General features: G+C 36.9%; 3 protein-coding genes across 3 annotated transcripts; 2 read left to right on the forward strand and 1 right to left on the reverse strand.

The window, feature by feature from the left end:
* The first annotated feature begins 826 nt into the window (after positions 1 to 826).
* wasf3a (WASP family member 3a) lies at positions 827 to 9,718 on the forward strand. The gene is made up of 9 exons (XM_056745598.1): positions 827 to 896; positions 4,225 to 4,383; positions 6,212 to 6,346; positions 6,848 to 7,001; positions 7,087 to 7,204; positions 7,597 to 7,784; positions 8,438 to 8,698; positions 8,780 to 9,072; positions 9,159 to 9,718. Exons 2-9 carry the CDS (start codon positions 4,251 to 4,253, stop codon positions 9,314 to 9,316), a joined length of 1,440 nt encoding a protein of 479 aa, XP_056601576.1. The 5' UTR covers positions 827 to 896; positions 4,225 to 4,250; the 3' UTR covers positions 9,317 to 9,718.
* Positions 9,719 to 13,654: 3,936 nt separating this feature from the next.
* On the forward strand, positions 13,655 to 16,507 carry gtf3aa (general transcription factor IIIAa). Its single transcript, XM_056745600.1, has 9 exons — positions 13,655 to 13,853; positions 14,057 to 14,157; positions 14,229 to 14,325; positions 14,732 to 14,820; positions 14,926 to 14,999; positions 15,084 to 15,164; positions 15,269 to 15,498; positions 15,749 to 15,799; positions 16,208 to 16,507. The coding sequence occupies exons 1-9, from the start codon at positions 13,737 to 13,739 to the stop codon at positions 16,505 to 16,507; spliced, it is 1,140 nt and encodes a 379-aa protein (XP_056601578.1). The 5' UTR covers positions 13,655 to 13,736.
* A 78-nt stretch (positions 16,508 to 16,585) lies between these two features.
* Positions 16,586 to 18,931, reverse strand: mtif3 (mitochondrial translational initiation factor 3). The gene is made up of 4 exons (XM_056745601.1): positions 18,761 to 18,931; positions 17,702 to 18,159; positions 17,355 to 17,503; positions 16,586 to 16,810 (listed from the first exon to the last, which is right to left on the reverse strand). The coding sequence occupies exons 2-4, from the start codon at positions 18,156 to 18,158 to the stop codon at positions 16,586 to 16,588; spliced, it is 831 nt and encodes a 276-aa protein (XP_056601579.1). The 5' UTR covers position 18,159; positions 18,761 to 18,931.
* Between the last annotated feature and the right edge of the window lie 344 nt (positions 18,932 to 19,275).

Genomic DNA, 19,275 nt, shown 5'->3' on the forward strand with positions numbered 1-19,275 from the left:
GAACACATTAGTTACGGTTAAACGGTTATGAACAGTGGGAATCAAACATGCAGTAGAGAAAATATACTGGGTAGATTAACAATTTTATTTTTATAGTATCTGTAATAAAACATTTGTGTATTCCATGATATTTAGGAAAGAAGTAAAGAAACTTTTATATCCACCACTTTTAAACTCCATAAAATTCTTGTATTCATAGTAGCTTATTAAAGACAAAAATATTTGGATAAACAGATAATGTAACGTATATGTAACATATTGTAACAAATCGAACATACTCTGACCTGGCATGAATGAACAAAAGCACAGTTTTGTTTAAAGTTTATATAATAGTTGCCTTTGCAATTTTAGTAACTTCCATTTTTTAGGTTTAGTTTGGTGGACCGAATAGTTTGAAACTATTATACAAAAATACATCCAGAGAAACCATATTGTTTGGGATTTATAACCGTTTGTAGTTATATGAAGAGTTAATTTGCATAAACAAACTTATTGCGCATTCCAAATAATATCCATCAAACTGCAGTTGGTTTGCTGTGGTTAATATGAATAAAAAAAATACAGTTTACAAACACAATAAAAACATGCTTTTTAAGCAGTTTATCTGCTTTTGCGAAGAAACTCTTCATATAGGCTACTTTTCATTTTATAATATTTTTATTAATGTTAATGTGCCATTAAAACCCTGGATATCTTCTTTTAAAGCCACACATGCATTTCAAATACACAAATCTCATTGGTTCTCACTGTTAAATCCCAAAATAAAACCTCGGCTCCTGCAATCTGATTGGTGCACTGGTCTGTCCATTAAACCTCTAATCCCGCCCAAACACACAGCAAGAAGATCAGCAGAACAGTCCCGACGCTCCGTTTCATCTGCTTAAAAGCGACTTTTGGTAAGCGAAAGTTTTGTTTAACTCTACGAAAGCTGTTTTTCTAAGATAAATATTTATTTCCAATGTTTTCATGTCTGTTTAAATAGTTTAAATCCGAGGTCGCGAGATTAACAGTGCTTTATAATAAACTCTCGTGCAGTTGCGTGCGTCACTCCTACGTTACAGCTCGTCATTAATGCAAAATTGATTTCTGTAGATTTTAAATAGCATATGTTTTCCTTTGTCCCCCAACAAAAAAAAATGATGTTGGTACTTAAAGATGGAGATTACATATTAATTTACATTAGTACTAACTGTTAGTAATATGTATGGTCCAAGTTATTTGCATCATACTGTGATGTACTTAAAATATTATAGTATCACAGGAATGACTATGTAGGTGTGTAGTGAAATAAAACGTTGTGAACGTCATTGATTTCTATTTGCATTAATGGACCATTCCACAGCCCTTCCTGTCTCCTGATTCGTTGCTGATGAGAGATGCTGACTTGCTCTCATCTTCTCTTGAAACTTGAAACGCATCCTAACCGTTCTGAGACAGAAAGCCTGACCTCAACACTGCGTTACATATCCAATAACTGTAACCACAGCCTAAAAAAGCTTACATTCCTCCACTGAACATTACAGTAGGTCATATGTAGCAGTGTAGGGAGGTCATGTGACAGAGTGCAGTGCTCTGTGTGTCTAAGAACTTAATCCTAAAAGAAACTCCGCCCCCTCTATAATCTTCTGATGACAGATAGTTACAGAGCTGCGTAGTAAAGGATTAATCCATCATAACATGTGGAAGCTCTGACATTATCACAGAAAGTGCCAGTGCTCGAATTGAAGGGGGCCTGGGGGGATCTGGGACCCCCCATAAGGCATTAGGGACCCCTTTAAGAAGTAAAAAATGGACTTTGGGGGTCCCTCAGATATTTTTATTTGAGTAAAAACTATAATGACAAATGTGATTAAATTCATGCAATGGATGTGGTAAATTTTGTGAATTAATGGGCTAGTTGTCATGTCTCTTTAAATTTGAAACGCCCTGCCCCACGTCTAAAGACCGCTAAGCGCAGGACAGTGAAAGAAGCCTGCTCTTCTATGTAAGCCTGTTTTAAATATAATAGTATATAGTTATGCATATTATAATTTAAATATATTGTGTATTTTGCATCAATTGTATTTTGCGAGACTAACCCCCTCCAAAAGAAGAAAGTGCTATTTTTCTATAAAACCTCAGTGATGACCTCAACATGTCTTCAGCACTCCCTCTGACTCCAGATGAATGAATGTACAATGTTGGGTGCACTGTAAACCCAAATGTTCAAAATAATCAAACAGATTAAGTAATGTCAACTTAATTTTATAAAAAAGTTCTATTTACTCTCTTACTTCTTTACTTTTGAGTAAAGTATAATGATTTGTTTTTGATTAACTTGAAGTTTTGACTAAAACTCAACAAATTTATTTGCTCCTTGTTCAATTGACTTAATTTAAACATGTTAATTCGACACAATTGGTCAAGAAGGATTTCCAATTCCCAGCATGCTTTGCTTCAGACTGCATTAGGAGAGTAAATAAAACATATGAATCTTTTATTAAGTGAAAAACTTTTTGGTGTTTATTGTTCACTTCTATTAGATATTTAGAAGAGTTTGACATATTTTTCAGTTTTGTGGTTACCATTGTTTGGAAGACTGGTGCATGTGCTTAGTGTCTGCGAAGCTGTATTTCCCCCTGTAACATGTGTTATGATAACAGTGAGCAATAACAGTGAGCCAGTTCTGAGATTAGTCTCTTCTTGCTCATTTTTGATTGCATGAGGCCAGGTGTTTGATTTATATATATTAAGATTAAGAAATATCTATATAATATCTAATATCTCATATCTATAATATCTAATAAGTACATAACATAGTATATATAAAGATTTTAGTTTAGTTATCTTAAAAATGCAATTTTGGTCTACTTATTTAAGTTCTGTCTACTTAATTTCATAATATGGATCAATTAAATATTTAAGTCGCACTTACTAAGATTTGGTAAGAACTTTAACTTACCGGTAATCAAAATTTGAAAGTTCTGCTTGCTTAAACCAAGAGTTATTTCTTACTGTAATTTAATTGCTTTCTCCTTGAAAAAGTAAAGAATTAGTCTTATTGTTTCTGTAATTAAACTACATAATATATTACGAAATATATTAACTCGTAGACATGACATCAAAATGATAAGTCTAACTTTAAAATGTATGCTTTAATGTATCCTTCTCACATTTGTATACTTTGGTCAGTTGATAAGAATAATTTATATAGTTATAATAATTATTTAGTAAATAAACTATTACATGTCTATCCTTGAATCAATTCTAATCATGGTTGATGTAGGATATAGAAAGTAATTACTAATAAGCAATTAAATACTTACTGCAGGGAGTCATTTGTGCAGTAATCTAATTACATCATTGAATATGTAATTAGTAATTAATTCATCACTTTTTCAGAGTAACTTGCCCAAAACTGGTATGGAACATGTATAATTGTAACGCACAATTCTGGGTTCACAATATGATAGCCAACACAACAATCACTAAATAAAAAATTTTAGACTGAATTTCAAATAACACGGTTGTTTCCAAAACATTAACCATTTTCAATTACATTTTTCTTGCACACACAGCTTGTTATACAATCTACGAGATTCAAGATTTAATTGACGTTTTGTGTAAATAAAAATAATACACTGGATTTTTACATTTAAAAAAGGAAAAAACGTAAGTTAAATATCTGTTAATGTAGGCGAGCCAGTAGAATTAAAAGTCGTATTGCAAAAAATTGTCACGACCCCTCATTATACATAACCCCTAGCTGTCAAACATGCCTTGGGCTCATTTATTTACAACAAAAAATAATCTGATTGAGTTCTAATGATTAGGTCAGGCCTACAATTGAACTAGACATAAGTCAACAAAACCACCCGCTGTCAACTAAAGAGGTACAGTCAAGTCATGGATTGTTTTACATTCTGCATCTTTCTGGTTTTCCGGTTACAATTTTGGGGAATATTAGTAGTTAATTTTGTTTATACATTAGTAAAAAGAGAAAGAATATGCAACAAAAAGAAAAGAAGAAAAGACAATCTAAAAATGAGATTTTACCCTCATTCTATAGTTTTCCAAATAGTTCAGTTCATTTACAAAGTGTTTAAAGCTATTGATGTCACCACACAAACAAAAGTAACATCATACACATACACAAAAACAACAGGCAAAAGCCAAGTGTAATGACTTCAGACTTTCAGAAAAGAGTGATGACCATTAAACATGTGCTGGTGTGTGTGTTTACAGGTGCTCGTGAGTGTTGAGGTGGAGACATGCCGATGATAAAGAGAAACATCGAACCGCGGCATCTGTGCAGAGGAGCTTTACCTGAAAACATCAGCAATGAGCTGGAGTGTGTGAACAACAACACTCTCTCTGCAATAATACGCCAACTCAGCAGCCTCAGTAATACCTCTTTTCTATTCTGTTATTCTATTGTTTAATATTGTTTATTGTCATAATAAAATCCTAATAACAAATCTCATACAGAAACCAGATATGGCCATTTTAACAACATATATATATATATCCACTGGAAATCTGACTTTTATGGGTAGTTCGCTCTCATGTGGTGGTAAACCTGTATGTGACTCGTTCCTCAGTGGAGCACAAAAGAAGATATTTTGAGAAACGTCGCAGTTGTTTTGTGTTCATACAATGGAAGTCAATGGGGTTCAGTGTTGATCAAAGTTCTTTCAATATATCTTCTTTTGTGTTTTTTACAGATTTGAAACAACATAATAGGGAATAAATTATGTCAGAATTTCACTTAACATTTAGCCTTCTCTTCCTGCTCAAAGCTGCCTTTATAATACAGGTGCACCTGTGCATCTTGTCAGTAGTTGGTTCTACATCAGATTTAATAAGATGTGACAACAATGCTTTTCTGTTCACTGCCTTCCCAGCAAAAGCTTTAAAGCTTAATCCTGCGACGAGCACAGAGAGACAGACAGATGTGCGTGTGAGTGTGTGAGTGAATGTGTGTCTGTGTGAGTGTGTGTGTGCGTCTGTGCGTGCGTGCGTGTGTGTGTCTGTGTGTGTGTGTATGTGTGTGTACGTCTGTGTTGTTGTGTGAGTGTGTGTGAGTGATTTTTTGTGAATATTTTGAACATTCCTGTATGTATGTGTGTTTGTTGAAGTCACAGGGGATCGGAGGCTGTACTGGGCTTAGTGTCTCTAAAGAAGATAGAAGCATGAATGTGTAATAGCTGAAGATTTCACAAGAAAAGTCTGGTGAATGAACCTAACCTTACCCTACAAGTTAATGTGTTAAAGGGTTAGTTCACCCAAAATTACATTTCTTTCATCATTTATTCATGCTCATGCCATCCCAAACCTGTATGACTTTGTATCTCCTGTAGAACACAAAAGAAGCTATTTTGAAGAATGTTGACTACCAAACAAAACAAATTGACCTCTGTTGACTTCCATGATATGAACACAAAACCACTAAAACATTTCCCAAAATATATTCTGTTCTGTTCCACAGGTGTTCCATCATATACAAGTTTATGATGACATGAGGGTGAAAAAATGATGAAAGTATTTGTATTTTGGGTGAACCATCCCTTTAATATGACAAGCAAAGACACTAAAACAAGTCTTTGGCAATTAAGATAAATAAGTATTCCAAAAAATCAAAAATCTGTTTTTTTTATGGTAAATTCCAAATAATATCAATCAAACTGCAGATGGTTTGTTTTTATTTAAGCCACAATAACAAAAAAAGAAGCTAACTAACGTTTTTGATTAAAAAAAACCTGATTTTTGAAAATTATTAGAAACGCAGTTTTCTCATTTTGGAACCAAACTCCTCAAATGTTATTTATTGAGTTTATAGCCAAAACATCCCAAAGGAATTTTTGCCATTTTCTTACATGTAACCATTCAACACAATCATCTAAAAACTTTTCACATGTTTTTTTTTTGTGGCAGATGTTTCATAGTTACAATCAGCAATGTTTTCATTGCGGCATGTTTCCCTACACACACACGTTACAAAACAGCTACAAAAGAATACTTTGTGTTCCACAAAGTCATTTGGTGATTGAATCGCAAATTTCAGTGAGTGACCTCACCTCTTGAAAACATGATATCTATTGTCAAGTATAGGGGTTGAGGCCTGTGAGGATGCTGAGCTTCTGACACTTTACTTCAAGGTGTTATCTCTGTAATAAAATTACTGTCAGACACTTTGAACAGAAGTATTTGCTTCATCTTTTTCTCACATAAGGTAAACATGCAGAGGACGTGTTCAGCGAGCTTTTTAATGAAGCCAACACCTTCTACCTGCGAGCAAACTCTCTACAGGACCGCATAGATCGCCTTGCAATCAAGGTCACCCAACTGGACTCTAATGTGGAGGAAGGTCAGTCAAAGGTCAAACGTTATGTAACAGTATGTATGGGATAAAAGAAACACGCATCATGCTCTGTTGAATAAAACACTATCACTTTTAACTGAACTGTTTCTATAAACTCTCAATCTCTGGCATGCCCCACATTTTCAGATTGAATAAAACATTTTAACAGAAGTTTTCACGAATGTGTTTATAAGTAATTGATAGTTACATGGAATATTGTAGGTAGGGCCACAGGGGTCAGTTTTAGGCCCTTTCCTTTTCTCGCTGTACATACACTTAGTATTGCTATAGATTTTTCCTATAAATTTGATACACGTATTTGCTTAAAAGCACCATAAGAATAACTGTCTGAACACAAACATGCTGTTATTTTACCAGTTAGAAATATCAGTAGTTCAGATAGTTCACCAAACCACAGTATCCTTCAATACCACTAAATATTCTTTCTGTAAAATGTTACTTCCTGAGAGATGTGTACTGATCTTTGTGTGTTCTTCACTGCCACAGTTTCACTCCATGACATTAACATGTGTAAAGCGTTCAAGAGCTCTACTGTTCAGGACCAACAGGTGGTGACAAAGAGCAGCTTTCAACAGCCCATGGCTGAGATGTACAATACCTGTGACAGACCACCACCCCTCAGCATACTCTCTGCCTACAGGTGTGTGCTTCTCTGTTTTCATGACATTGACATTTTATTATAAAGCTACAGAACTGAACATTAGGGTGCGATTTGTTCTGTGCAGGGATGACCATGTCGATGGGATGAAGTTCTACACAGATCCCTCGTATTTCTTTGACTTGTGGAAGGAAAAAATGCTTCAGGACACAGAGGACAAGAGAAAGGAGAAGCGAAAACAGAGGGTATGTGCTGTGAAGGTACATTTAGAGTATATGGTCATTTTGAGATAAAAGCGCGTGGGCTAAACGTTAGATTTTTTTCTTTGTGGGCGAAAAAACACTAACAGCATGTCAAGAATAGCCTATGTCATATTTCACCGAAAACGTATTTTTGTCTTTGCCATAAGAAAAGTTTCTGTAAGATCAGTTATTTCTCAGAAGAGATGTCGACAATGTGTCAAACTGAGCTCAAATTTGTCAAATCTGCAATCAAAAGTCAATATTATTGAAGATCTCAATAAGAACATCAAATTTACCCAAATCAAGATTTTTGTACCTCTACAATCTACGCTCATTCGACAGTTTACACTGACCCTGTATGTCTCTTGCTGTCTTTTATTGATATACACACACAGGAGCAGAAGCGTTGTGTTGATGGTACGCTGCCACGTGAGGTTAAAAAAGTGCGTAAAGCTCATAACCGCAGACAGGAGTGGAATGTGATGGCGTTTGATAAGGAGCTGCGCCCGGACCACCGTCATCATCATCATCATCCACTACACAGGGGTCTATCCTCTGATTGTGTGCTGTCTATGGAGGGCAGGTTTGTTAACTGCACTTAAAGGGACAGTTCAGCCAAAATAAAAATTTGCATTCCTTTATGAAACTCCAGTATTTAGACCACTTATAAACCTGTTTAATTTTGTAAAGTTAGTGTTTACAAATACAATTGCATATATTTTTATATATATTTTATAATGCTTAGCATTAAGGGAACAGTTAATCCAAATACCTGTCTGAAAATTTCTCTCCTAACTTTATGCCATCCCAGATAACTTTTTTTCTTTAGGTGAACACAACAATTTGTATATATGAATTGTATATATACTGTGTATTCAGTAATATATCACTGCTGTCCTTCTCTAACCTCGTATCTACATATTCCGTGATTTTTATTTTTTGCAATAAATCATTATTATTTGCGAATTTGTACGTCCCAGGTTTTGGAAGGACAGCAAATTTATATGAAATAATTTATTAATATCAATAACTTTAATATAGTGTAGTGTAGTGTTGTGTTGTATTTTTTATATTTTATTTTATTTTATTTTATTATTAAATGACATTGTGTTCACACATTCCTTTGCTTTTTTTATTTTATTTTATTTATTTATAAATATATAATATTTGTGTTTCACATTTTCATTTCAATTTTCATTTTTGGTTGAACTATTCTTTTAATCTCCTTCTTAATAGGCAGCACGGTCCAAACATATCTGACCATCCAGTTCCATCATGTCACGCTGGGGCACGGGCCGGCCAGGCAAACACACTGGTGGACGCATCATCTGGCGCAAACGGAGGGATGGAGCACGAGTACCACAGCATCGGAGGACCTGTAGGAGTGGGTGTAGGTGCTGCTGTGGGTTACAGAGTAACACATCCAAATCCTCAACAATATCTGCCTCCCGAAGGTGGAGTCAATGGAAACATCACTCTCCCACCGGCGGATTACAGGTCACTGTGTGTCTCTGCTAGAGAATCATTTCCTTTTTTAATCCCTGTTTCTCACTGTCTCTCTCTCTTTCTCTGCTTTAGTCTGATGGAGTATTACGCCAGTTCAGGGCCACTGTCTCCTTCTGTCGGTCCCATCATTCCATCTCCACCTCCAGCAGGTCCAGCCCCTCTTCCTCCTGGACCAATCGCCTCATCCGCACGGTATCCTCTTCCGCCTGTTCCGCCCCCAGGATCAGTTTTAGCCCCTACTACTGATGGTCCGCCTCCGGCTCCTCCTGTACCTTCACATCCAAAAGCATCTGTTGAAGGACTGAGACCAAACCTGCAGCCTGTTACAGACGTCCGCAGCGACCTGCTGTCCGCGATACGAATGGGTGAGGGGTCGAAATAGCCTTAAAAAGACATCAGTCTGTGAGATAGAGGTGTGTGCTGGTGTTCATCAGTGTTGTTTTGTGTTTAGGTATCCAGCTGAAGAAAGTTCAGGAACAGCAGAAACATCATGCAGAAAGAGAGCCGGTGGGGAACGACGTGGCCATGATTTTGTCTCGCCGCATCGCCGTGGACTACAGCGACTCTGAAGACGACTCGGACATCGATGTGAACGACTGGTCTGACTGATAACATCAAACTGAACACACAAAGAACTCACTAGTGCAAACTGTGCATAGCTGACTGAAATGCTTTATCAATAGAATTAAAGGGGCTTTGAATAAACTAAAGGGCCAAACATCTGTTTTGTGGGAAGCTAATCTCTAAAAGATCTTCAAAGGTACTTAACTGAAGTCTCCAAACCAAAAATACATTATTCAAGATGATCGTTCAAGAGCTGCTGTCCTTTCTCCTTTAATCCCTGATAGCACTATCATTATGTAATAATCTGTTCAAGTCATTTATATTACCTTTAGTTTCATCTATTTTTGCCCTTCATCTTGCCACAAGAAAATGTGTTTTCGTATTTCCTGAGCCCAAGAACCTTGTGGTGTTTGACTTTTTGTTAAATTGTAGCTTCAGTCTAATAAATTCCTGAAAACAACGGAAATTTATGGAGTAATATTTTCAATAGGATCAGGCTGATATCAGACTGGCAGTCTTGAATATTGCGATGTGTTTTGAAAACAATACAACAAGACAAATTATGATACCCGTTTATTGAAATAAAACAGGTAAGAAGAGAAGGGATATCCTTTGAATTATCAGAATTGTACAATATGAACAAGCCTAAATACATGATAAAAATGTATTCAAAGGATTTAATGTACGGTCTAAATTTATATAAGCGAGTTATCGAACATTGTAGAGCATTAAGCGCTCTTAAAACATATAGATGGAATGTTCTGAAAGACGTCAAGGATGAGAACATCTGACCAATGCATGAACGTAAATAGAACGTTTATTTTTAATTAGTCTTCTTCCTACGAGTCAATGAACTTTGAACTTTACATTTTTTCAAACATGTGCTAAATAAGTAGGCAGCGATTTAGAAGTCAGATTTTAAATTGATTCATTGATGGACCATTCCAGAAGCCATTACTTCTTATTATTTGCCATATGCTTTCACAGGAAAATGATTCCTCACCTATAATGGAGATTTCTGATGGAGTCCTCTCTGGGGTAAACGCATCAATTAAATAAAGAGCACAGGGGTAAATGTAACAGCTAGTTTTTGGTTTGTACTCGGAAACCTGTGACTGTCACATCTGTGTGTCAATGAAATGCATGACATTTATAGCATTAAAATGCAAAAGATACAAAGATGGTAATCATTTGTGACACTCTGTGTCAAGCACAATGCACATGGACAGGTTAATACACAACACGCAAGAGAAACAAGTGACAAATATATTTTAATGTTGCTCTCGGGAGGAAAACAATGATTAAGAATGTGCTGTTAAAGCTGATGTCATTTTTACTTCCCCAATAAGAGATATGACTACATTTATGCATTTGGCAGATGTTTTTCTCCAACTTACATTGCTTTGTACAATACGTTTGTTTCTGACTATGGACAATCCCCTGGGATCAAACACATGAGCATGAGCGTTTATCACTCCTGCTCTTACCACTGAGACACAGGAAAGCTAAAGTTAGGTCATTAAACAACATAAAAACATGAGCACTTTATACATTATATAAATATTGAAGTACATAATACTATAATATCGTATTGTTGTGTTATGTTCCATAAATCAAACTTACGAACTTTATCATTGTCTCTATAACATTGATGTTTTTAGGACTGTTGTTTGTGTTGTTCTTCGTGATACAATGAGACAAAACATAGGCCTACGTGGGTCAAATAAATGTTAACATCTCCCGATCAAAATAAATTGACAAAGGTGATTTTATGTCCATAGAAAGCACATTAAATGTTAGTAAAATGTCTGCTTTAGTTTTTGAAGATCAAAATCTGTTTGAAATAATGTTACATTATCATTCAGTGTAACACAACATGTACAAGTTCAAGCATCATGCTTATTCTGACTTGTACATATTAAAGTATATAAAATAATAAGGGAGCATATTACATTTTATTGTTTAAATGAGTAAAAAAAATCTTATTGACAAATGGGCACAACCTAGGATTGTGGCAAATTTTTGAGTGTAAAATTACAACTACATTTTGGGGTGAAAGTTATTAGTATTTTAATGTCATAATTAGATTTTTATTGTAAATATGTCTGACAAGATTGTTCCACCAAATTACATTTTAGTGGGCGTCTCCTGTAAAATCAAGGAAATTGTATGATATGTATTGCACGAAAACACAAAAATGCAATTTAATCAGTATTATACTTATTGTTTTATGCTTTAACCCTTTTTCGTCTTTGACCTAAATACAGTGCATACATTATTTTACCAAATACAAAGACATTTTTGCTGAAGTTGATTTGTCAAATGCGATTTTACATGTGCATACAATTTAGTTTCTCATTAGATTCTTTATTTGTTTATTGTGGTCATTTCACATGAACAACAGAAAAGTATTTGTTCTTTAGGCTCAAAGGAAAGTATGTTAATCCTTCAGTATAGCTAGAGAATTAAATCTAAATTGAAAACAACAAACACTAACACAAACCATTCAAACCAAGTTTAGTGGTTTAGATGCAGTTGTCTGAAATATAATGAACGAAAAGTTATCGCACACATTTAAGGCGCTGTTGTGATGAAAGCAGCCTCATACACAAATAATAAAAAAGGTCCTGTGAGCGGATGCATTTCTTTCTTGTGTTGTTTTGTTTACTGTCTGTCACATGTTGGCAGCACCTGGTGGTCCATCTGTTTTTCCTGAATTTTTTTCTCACACTCCGACTTGTTTTTTTAGTGGAATTAAGAACCCATAACCCGTTTCCACACGGCTCAGAAACGTTCCCAGAGATCTCCCACCGTCCCGGCTTGTTTGCAATAGCGGTTTAAGTGTGACATGCTGCACCGCAAAGTTCATTAAATCACTGTTTTACCACTCGGCTTAATCCCCATACTACACTCCAGAAAGACAAGAGACATGCAATTAACTAAAGGGCTTAAAGACTTGACTGATCAGATCTGACATTCTGTTTTCCCACCGTTGCCAGGGAGAGCCAGGAATCTTGATCCCAGCCACTTGAGGTGCTCGTGAGGACAACATCTCACCCCGCCGACCCTTGAAATGCCGCCTCAATGTTGAACTGTCCCTGATGGTGGCCATCTTCCAGTATGTACAGAAAGACATTGGTTTATAAAATGCATCCTATTGTCCCGTGCTTACTTTGTTTTTATGTTGAACTCGGGTGCAGAAACAATAAACAGATAAAGCTGGCCCTTTGTTTTTGGCAATTATGCCCTTCCCCTTTCCACATAAAACAGACAGCAGGTCCTCCTGCGGGGGACGTCTTCACCAGCAGGGAGTTAAAGAGGATCTCATGGAATGTCTTTTGTTTTGTTTCGTTGTGTTTTTTCTTTCTGCATCGACAAATGGTGCCCAGCCATGGGGGAGTTGGCGACGGAGGGAGGGTGGCACGATGAGATGTTGCCAAGTGCCAAGTGCCAATTGTCCCCTCGAAACAGGCATCAAAAGACCAACTTTTCTGTGTTACCATACAGGTGAACTCACTCCTGGGAAACTAGAGTTTTTCTCAGCCTCTGCGGAGAACCAGCGTCGCTCTTTTCTCTCCCGGCAGTAACTGGATTAGTCTTGCCATTGCTCTCCCGGCTTTCACGCCACTGTCTATTTCCCATCTTCAGCTAATGTGATTATCCCAGCCCCTGTGGTCCCAGCAGAGCGACGAGGGACTCACAGCCGAGCCCCCAACAATCCCCCCAAATTCTCTAGCACCTTTGTAAACTGGAGCTGATGTCGGGGATCTGGGATGCATGAGGGTGGCAAAGTTAAGGACGGAGACATGCTGGGCATTTTAGTTACCAAGACGTGGTAGTTTGAAAAGAATCCCATAGGATGCCGCTGCATTAAGAGAACCGAGGTGAGAGTTGCTTCTTTTCAACAACAATCTACATTTTCAACACTACTGATGAGGATAACGTTTATAGAAATTATACATTTTCTAATTATTTTTAAAGTATACTGCAATAAAGGGATAATTTAAATGTTGGGGGTGCATCTTGATGTGCGTATTTTTGTGCCAATCCTCAAAGCTGAACTTTAGTTAACACTCCAAAACACAACAACACAACATGCATGAAAAATCTTCAATAATGTATACGTATAAACGCTAATTTCCCAATTTGGACATTACTTTTGTCCACCATTACTTACCACTGAGCTTTCCTGTAGCTCTGGTAAGAGCAAGGTTGTGGGATCTCAGGGGATTGCAAATACCTTCGTATAATGTATAGGATAAAGCAATGCAAGTCGCTTTGGATAAAAGCGTCTGCCAAATGCCTAAATGTAAATGTAGTTTTGTCCGCTTCGTTTAAACGTAGCTTTTGGTCTCGCTGGCGTTCCGTAACTGCATGGATGGAGTGACGTGCGTTTGACGTCACCGGGCATCCATTGCAGTTGCGGCGCACATGTGAGCTTTAGCTGAAATCTTTACATTTGACAATGCCCGAAACTAACAACAAACCTAGCGGAACGTTTATATGTTCGTTTCCCGACTGTCAAGCGTCGTACAACAAGGCGTGGAAACTAGAAGCGCATCTGTGTAAACACACAGGAGAGGTGAGTTACAGGCAAAACCACACGCGGGTGCGTCACAAACTAAAACAAGAGCACATGCAGAAAAACAGAATCGAAAAGTGTTAATGCAGGGACATTATTAAACAAAATACAGTCTTATGTCACATAACTGTTTTGTCAGCTCGTTTGACGCATGACGTGATTATGTTGCAGCTTGACACGTTGTAACATATTTTCCTTTTTAGAGGCCCTTTAAATGCGAGTATGATGACTGCAGCAAATCATTCTGCACGAAGTATCATCTCGCTCGTCATACGCTGACACATACCGGCGACAGACCGTACAGGTAAGAGTCTAAACGTGTAATGTTAAACACGTGAACTATGAGACGAAATAATATTTACGTTCCGTCACCAGATGCACGGAGGACAGGTGCAATGCAGGATTCACCACAAACGCCAACCTGAAGAAACACGTTTCACGTATTCACAGACAGGAGACTAAACAGTACACTGTGAGTTCATGTTAACACGTGCCGCCAATCACAAGACTCATTGTGCCCTACACAAATTCTGCTTTCTAGAATGAGGATGACACGCCCCCAAAACTACCTGTAATTGAGCAACAAGCAGTCAAACATGGGCTGTTTTTTGTTTACCTGTTCACCCGGAAGTAACAATTATTTTATGAATTACCCATTGACTTCTTTTATATGGGCATAAACCACCAACTGGGACATTTCTCGAAATATCTTTCTTTTGTATTCTACAGATGCAAATAATATAAACATGGCTGTGAATAAATGATGACAGAATTGCTATTTTTGGGCGAACTCTCCCTATAAGTAATTCTACTTGCCATATATTATACATCAATCAGTAAGTAACCCAGGTATTAAGATCTGAAAATGATTCTTTCAGTGTACGTTTGAAGGATGCAGCAGGGCGTTCAAGAAAAATAGCCAGCTGAAGACTCACGAGTGTACACACACCCTCCTCCTGCCGTACCTGTGAGACGCTTTTCTGTCGTTTTCGTTCGTTTTTACTCAAATGTAAGCACACTTTAAATAAGAACTGTCTGTTCCCTTTCATCTGATGGACTGTATATACTGAAGATGTTCTTATGAAGGCTGCGAGAGACGATTCTCACAACAGGCTAAACTGAAACGGCATGAGAAAGTACACCAAGGTAAGTCCGTTGCCTGTCGTGTGCTGCTTGAATATCTCAGCTCACAATCTACACTAACTCTCACTTCTGTGTGCAACTTTGCAGGGTATTCCTGTACGGCAGAGGGCTGCACGTTTGTGGCGAAGAACTGGACCGAGATGACGAAGCACAAGAAACTTCATAAGGGTAAATCGGTGGATTTACAAACATGCAAGCAACACACTGTAATTCACTGTAATTGTAACTGTAATTCAGTTCGGAGTATTAATGCGAGTGTTTTGTGTGTTTAGTCAAAGTACAGTGCGACGAGTGTAAGAAAATGTTCAGAGATGCCTGGTTCCTGCGGCACCATCAGCGCGTTCATTCTGAAGAACGTGTGGTGTTCCACTGTCCCAGAGATGGATGTACACGCTCGTACACGACCGCCTTTAACCTACAAAGCCACATTCTGTCCTTCCATGAAGATCAGCGCTTATTCATCTGCTCTCATCCCGTCTGCGGCAAATCCTTTTCCATGAAGGTAAAAGTTAATGCTGCTAACTGAAGAATAAACTTTTATTATAGCTGAATATGAAAATGCTCTTATAATAGACACCTCCTGATGCCACTGCAGATGAACACAAACAAACAATTCATCTGAATTGTGACTAGTTGTAAAGTGAACAAATTAGTTTCGTCTTATTTGATTAAATGAGTTTAGGTCAATGCAGTATTTTATTTTGGTTGAGAAAAAAGTCTCTGTTTTAAACTTCCAACTTTTTTCAACTCAGCAAAGTTTAGAACGCCATACCGTGGTTCATGACCCTCAAAAGAAGAAACAGGTAAATACTCACAATTACTCACAATTTACCGAGCCTACAATAAGCAATTTTATTAAGTATACTTAAGTTAAGGTGCATTTTTAAGCACACTGTATGTAGTATGTACTGGTACTAGTATACTTAAGAGTATTTCAATACTTCTTGGGACTTAATTGGCCCACTCAGTTTATAAAAGTATACTTGTAGCGTAACGGTAGTAAATGATCATTTTCTCTTAAGTAACCGAAAGTGTACTTTCTTGGGGGTTTTTTGTTTAAAAGAAGGATACTAATACCATATTTCAATACATTTTCAGTGAAAAGGGATCAGAAGCGGAAATTTGTGTATTAATTCAATTGTAATTGGAAGCTTGATGAAATGTTAGAAGATGATTTAAAATTGAAATAAGCTGCGTTTATTGTGTTTCAGAAAAAGCCCTGCCCAAAACGCTCTCTGGCATCTCGTCTGAGCGGCCACAAACCAAACAAGAAGCGTCAAACCCAAACATCATCATCAAATGAAGCATCAGTGCCACAGGTTGGCCAGTCAGAGACCAGTACAAAACTTAAACAAGTTAATGAAACAGATTCCGGAAGTCAGGCGACCGGAAAATCAGACGTCACAGAATCAAAGAGTTTAACAAGTTTACTAACCATTCCATCGAAATCTAACTGTTCTGAACTCACTGTACATCCGGTGGTTCACCTTTTAGAGCCCCTCTTGTTGTAGTCCATTGTTTAATTATCGTATTCCAGTACAAGCGTCACCTTGATAAAATAAACTTTTGCATTGAATAGAATGTCACTGTTACTTCGAGTCTTTTGGTTTCTCTGTGGCTGTGGTAGATGTTGAGGTGTCCGGGTGACCCTGTACAGTCTCATTTAAAGGGTCTGTCGCCTTCTGCCGTAGTTCTTTAGCAGAAGGGAGACGGAGGACACACATGGCACCACGACCCCCACGCACCACTGTGGGTTTTGATACAAACCCAACAGGCATTGTTATCCTCTCCACCATCTGAGTCAAGACTTCATCCTGTTGAAGAAAATAAAAGCCAGGCTGTCTGTTGTATATTATAGTATTAATGTACCGTTGTTCAGCAAATCCATGAAATCTGTATGTGTTTGGTTTCAAAGACCTATTAAAAAGTATTTATTATGTTTCTAAACTTGTGTCATGTTTTGTACACTGGTATTACCAGAAGGGAAGTGCTGAGTTTTAAGATGCAATTTGTTAAAAATAAAAATAGTCATTGAGCAACAATGTAAAAAATAATGTTAAAAACTGTCCTTACCCAAATTTACTATGAAAATCTTAAAATAATGTTATAGTTTGAGCTGTCGGGAACAATGTTAATTTGACATAGTTTGATTTAATCCACATAAATATGTTTTTTAAACTGGCAATAGAGAGACAAAAGTTAAGGATCGTAGATTTAACACACCTTACTCTTACAGCAACTGTGATGCGGATGTAAAAAGTGTGGATTAAGTAAAGCAGATTCATTATAAAGTAAACAAACTCACATTAAAAACACAACCCGTGTGCGCGGACCACAAAATAACCATATGTGTCATACCAACGGTGTGCTTCTGTCCGCTCCAGCTTTGATCGTGAGTCTGACGTGATTTTTCTTCTCCAGCCAGCTGACAATTTGGCGCAGTTTAGTCTCCAAATCATGAAGAGAAATATCAGAAGAGAAATTCAACTCCTTTGACTGCACAGGGCCTGCAAGCACAACAAACACATTAAAATTGCGTTAAGTCTATTATTATTTCTTTAGCAAACCACCGATACTTTCGAAAACTACCAGACAATAGTTTTTTTGTACGCAACACTATTTAACAACCTTGTGTATTAAATCTATGTAAAGATAACACAAATAAAATAAAAATTGCAATAGCATATCAAATGATGTAAACGCACCTGTCTTGGCTTTCTGTGTCTCCCTGAGTCTCATCTGCTCTTCATGTATTTGTTTGCCTTTCATCAGTTTGTATAATGGAGGATCAGAATTTTCATTCATGGCAACAAGCTTTAGTCCCGTTTGGTCCATCATTCGAACCACTTCAGCGCGGTGCACCGTGCCCAACTCCTCACCATCCACACCCAGTAATTGTATGTGCCGCTGGCCGATCTTTCTACCCACGCTGCTAAAAGTGACTCGTCCTCTTGGGTCCAGCTTTTTAGTCTCCTTTGGGTGATCGGCCACATCGACACTCTCAGTGTCTGTGCAGAAGGAAACACGCTGGTAGGGTGAGATGGTGTGGTGACCCCATGCAGGTCTGAGAGCTGATGAAGTTACGCTGATGTGGCTGACGGGTCGACGAGGACACCGGCTCAGTGCCTTACTCAAAACAAACCTCAGGAATGGTAGAGACATCCTAAAAGACAGTGTCAGAAACAGTTGATTTTAAATTACACTTTTATTTTTGAAAACCCCACATGGTTGACATTACAATTAGTTTTAATAAGTGGTGTCTGACAATCACAATTGTATAGCCTACAATTAAATAGTACATTTTTGTTGGAGAAAATTTGATTTTCTATTTATTATAACTATTTTCTGTTTTTTCTTATTTTGGTTACTAATGTGTTTTTAAACAGAAAATGAATTTCACACAAAAAAAACTTTAACACCCCCTGTTTTTTTACAAATATCTGTTTTATTAAATGTTGTTAACATTCTTAAGCAAATGTTATTAAGACAAATAAAAAACAAACCAAACCCTCTTGGGTCCAGAACACAACCGTAAGTAATGTCAAATAGCAAGTTTATTGATGTAGAATTTGCTTATTTCTCTTTTGATCTCTGTGGTTCAGTATAAAGGCACGTGAACCTCCATACAATGTATCAACATAAATAAATAACTTCTAATCATACGATTACAATACTTTTCATTTGCCATCTGGACTTAAATCAAACACTGACGTTACATTTTAGGTCATTCACGTAACAGCAAACTGAGTGCAGTTGTTACTTACACTGGAGAGCTAGAGAAGCGACTTCAAAGACGAAATAAAAGAATCAGATCACTATCAGTGAGGAGAAGATTTCAACTATCACAGTCATGAAAATAAATTAATGTCTCGAAATAAATGAACAATCCTTGAACGTGAAGTGAAAAATGCTTTTCAAAGAACGTCCCTGACGCATGAGAGTGACGTCATTAAACGCGCGACACATTTTAAAAAAAAATGTTTACTTATTTATTTTTCAACGCTCTTACGTGAGTATAAGAGATACAAAGCATCAATATAAAATTTTGTTAAAAATGTGTTTTATGTACGAAATAACATTAACAATATAGACATATCATTTAACTAAATAATTAATAAACACAAATAAATTTCATAGTTAAAATCGATTCATTTAATTGAACCAGGATCTTTGGTGATGTTTTTGCTCTTTCTTATTAGAATTCGATTATAAGTAGAAGTGTGTGTAATTGTGTATTACGTCAATATATTATATTGATAAATGTGTGTTTGTAAAATAT

The sequence above is a fragment of the Triplophysa dalaica genome, chromosome 4 (genome assembly GCF_015846415.1).
Source record: "Triplophysa dalaica isolate WHDGS20190420 chromosome 4, ASM1584641v1, whole genome shotgun sequence".
Classification (NCBI taxonomy): Eukaryota; Metazoa; Chordata; class Actinopteri; order Cypriniformes; family Nemacheilidae; genus Triplophysa; species Triplophysa dalaica.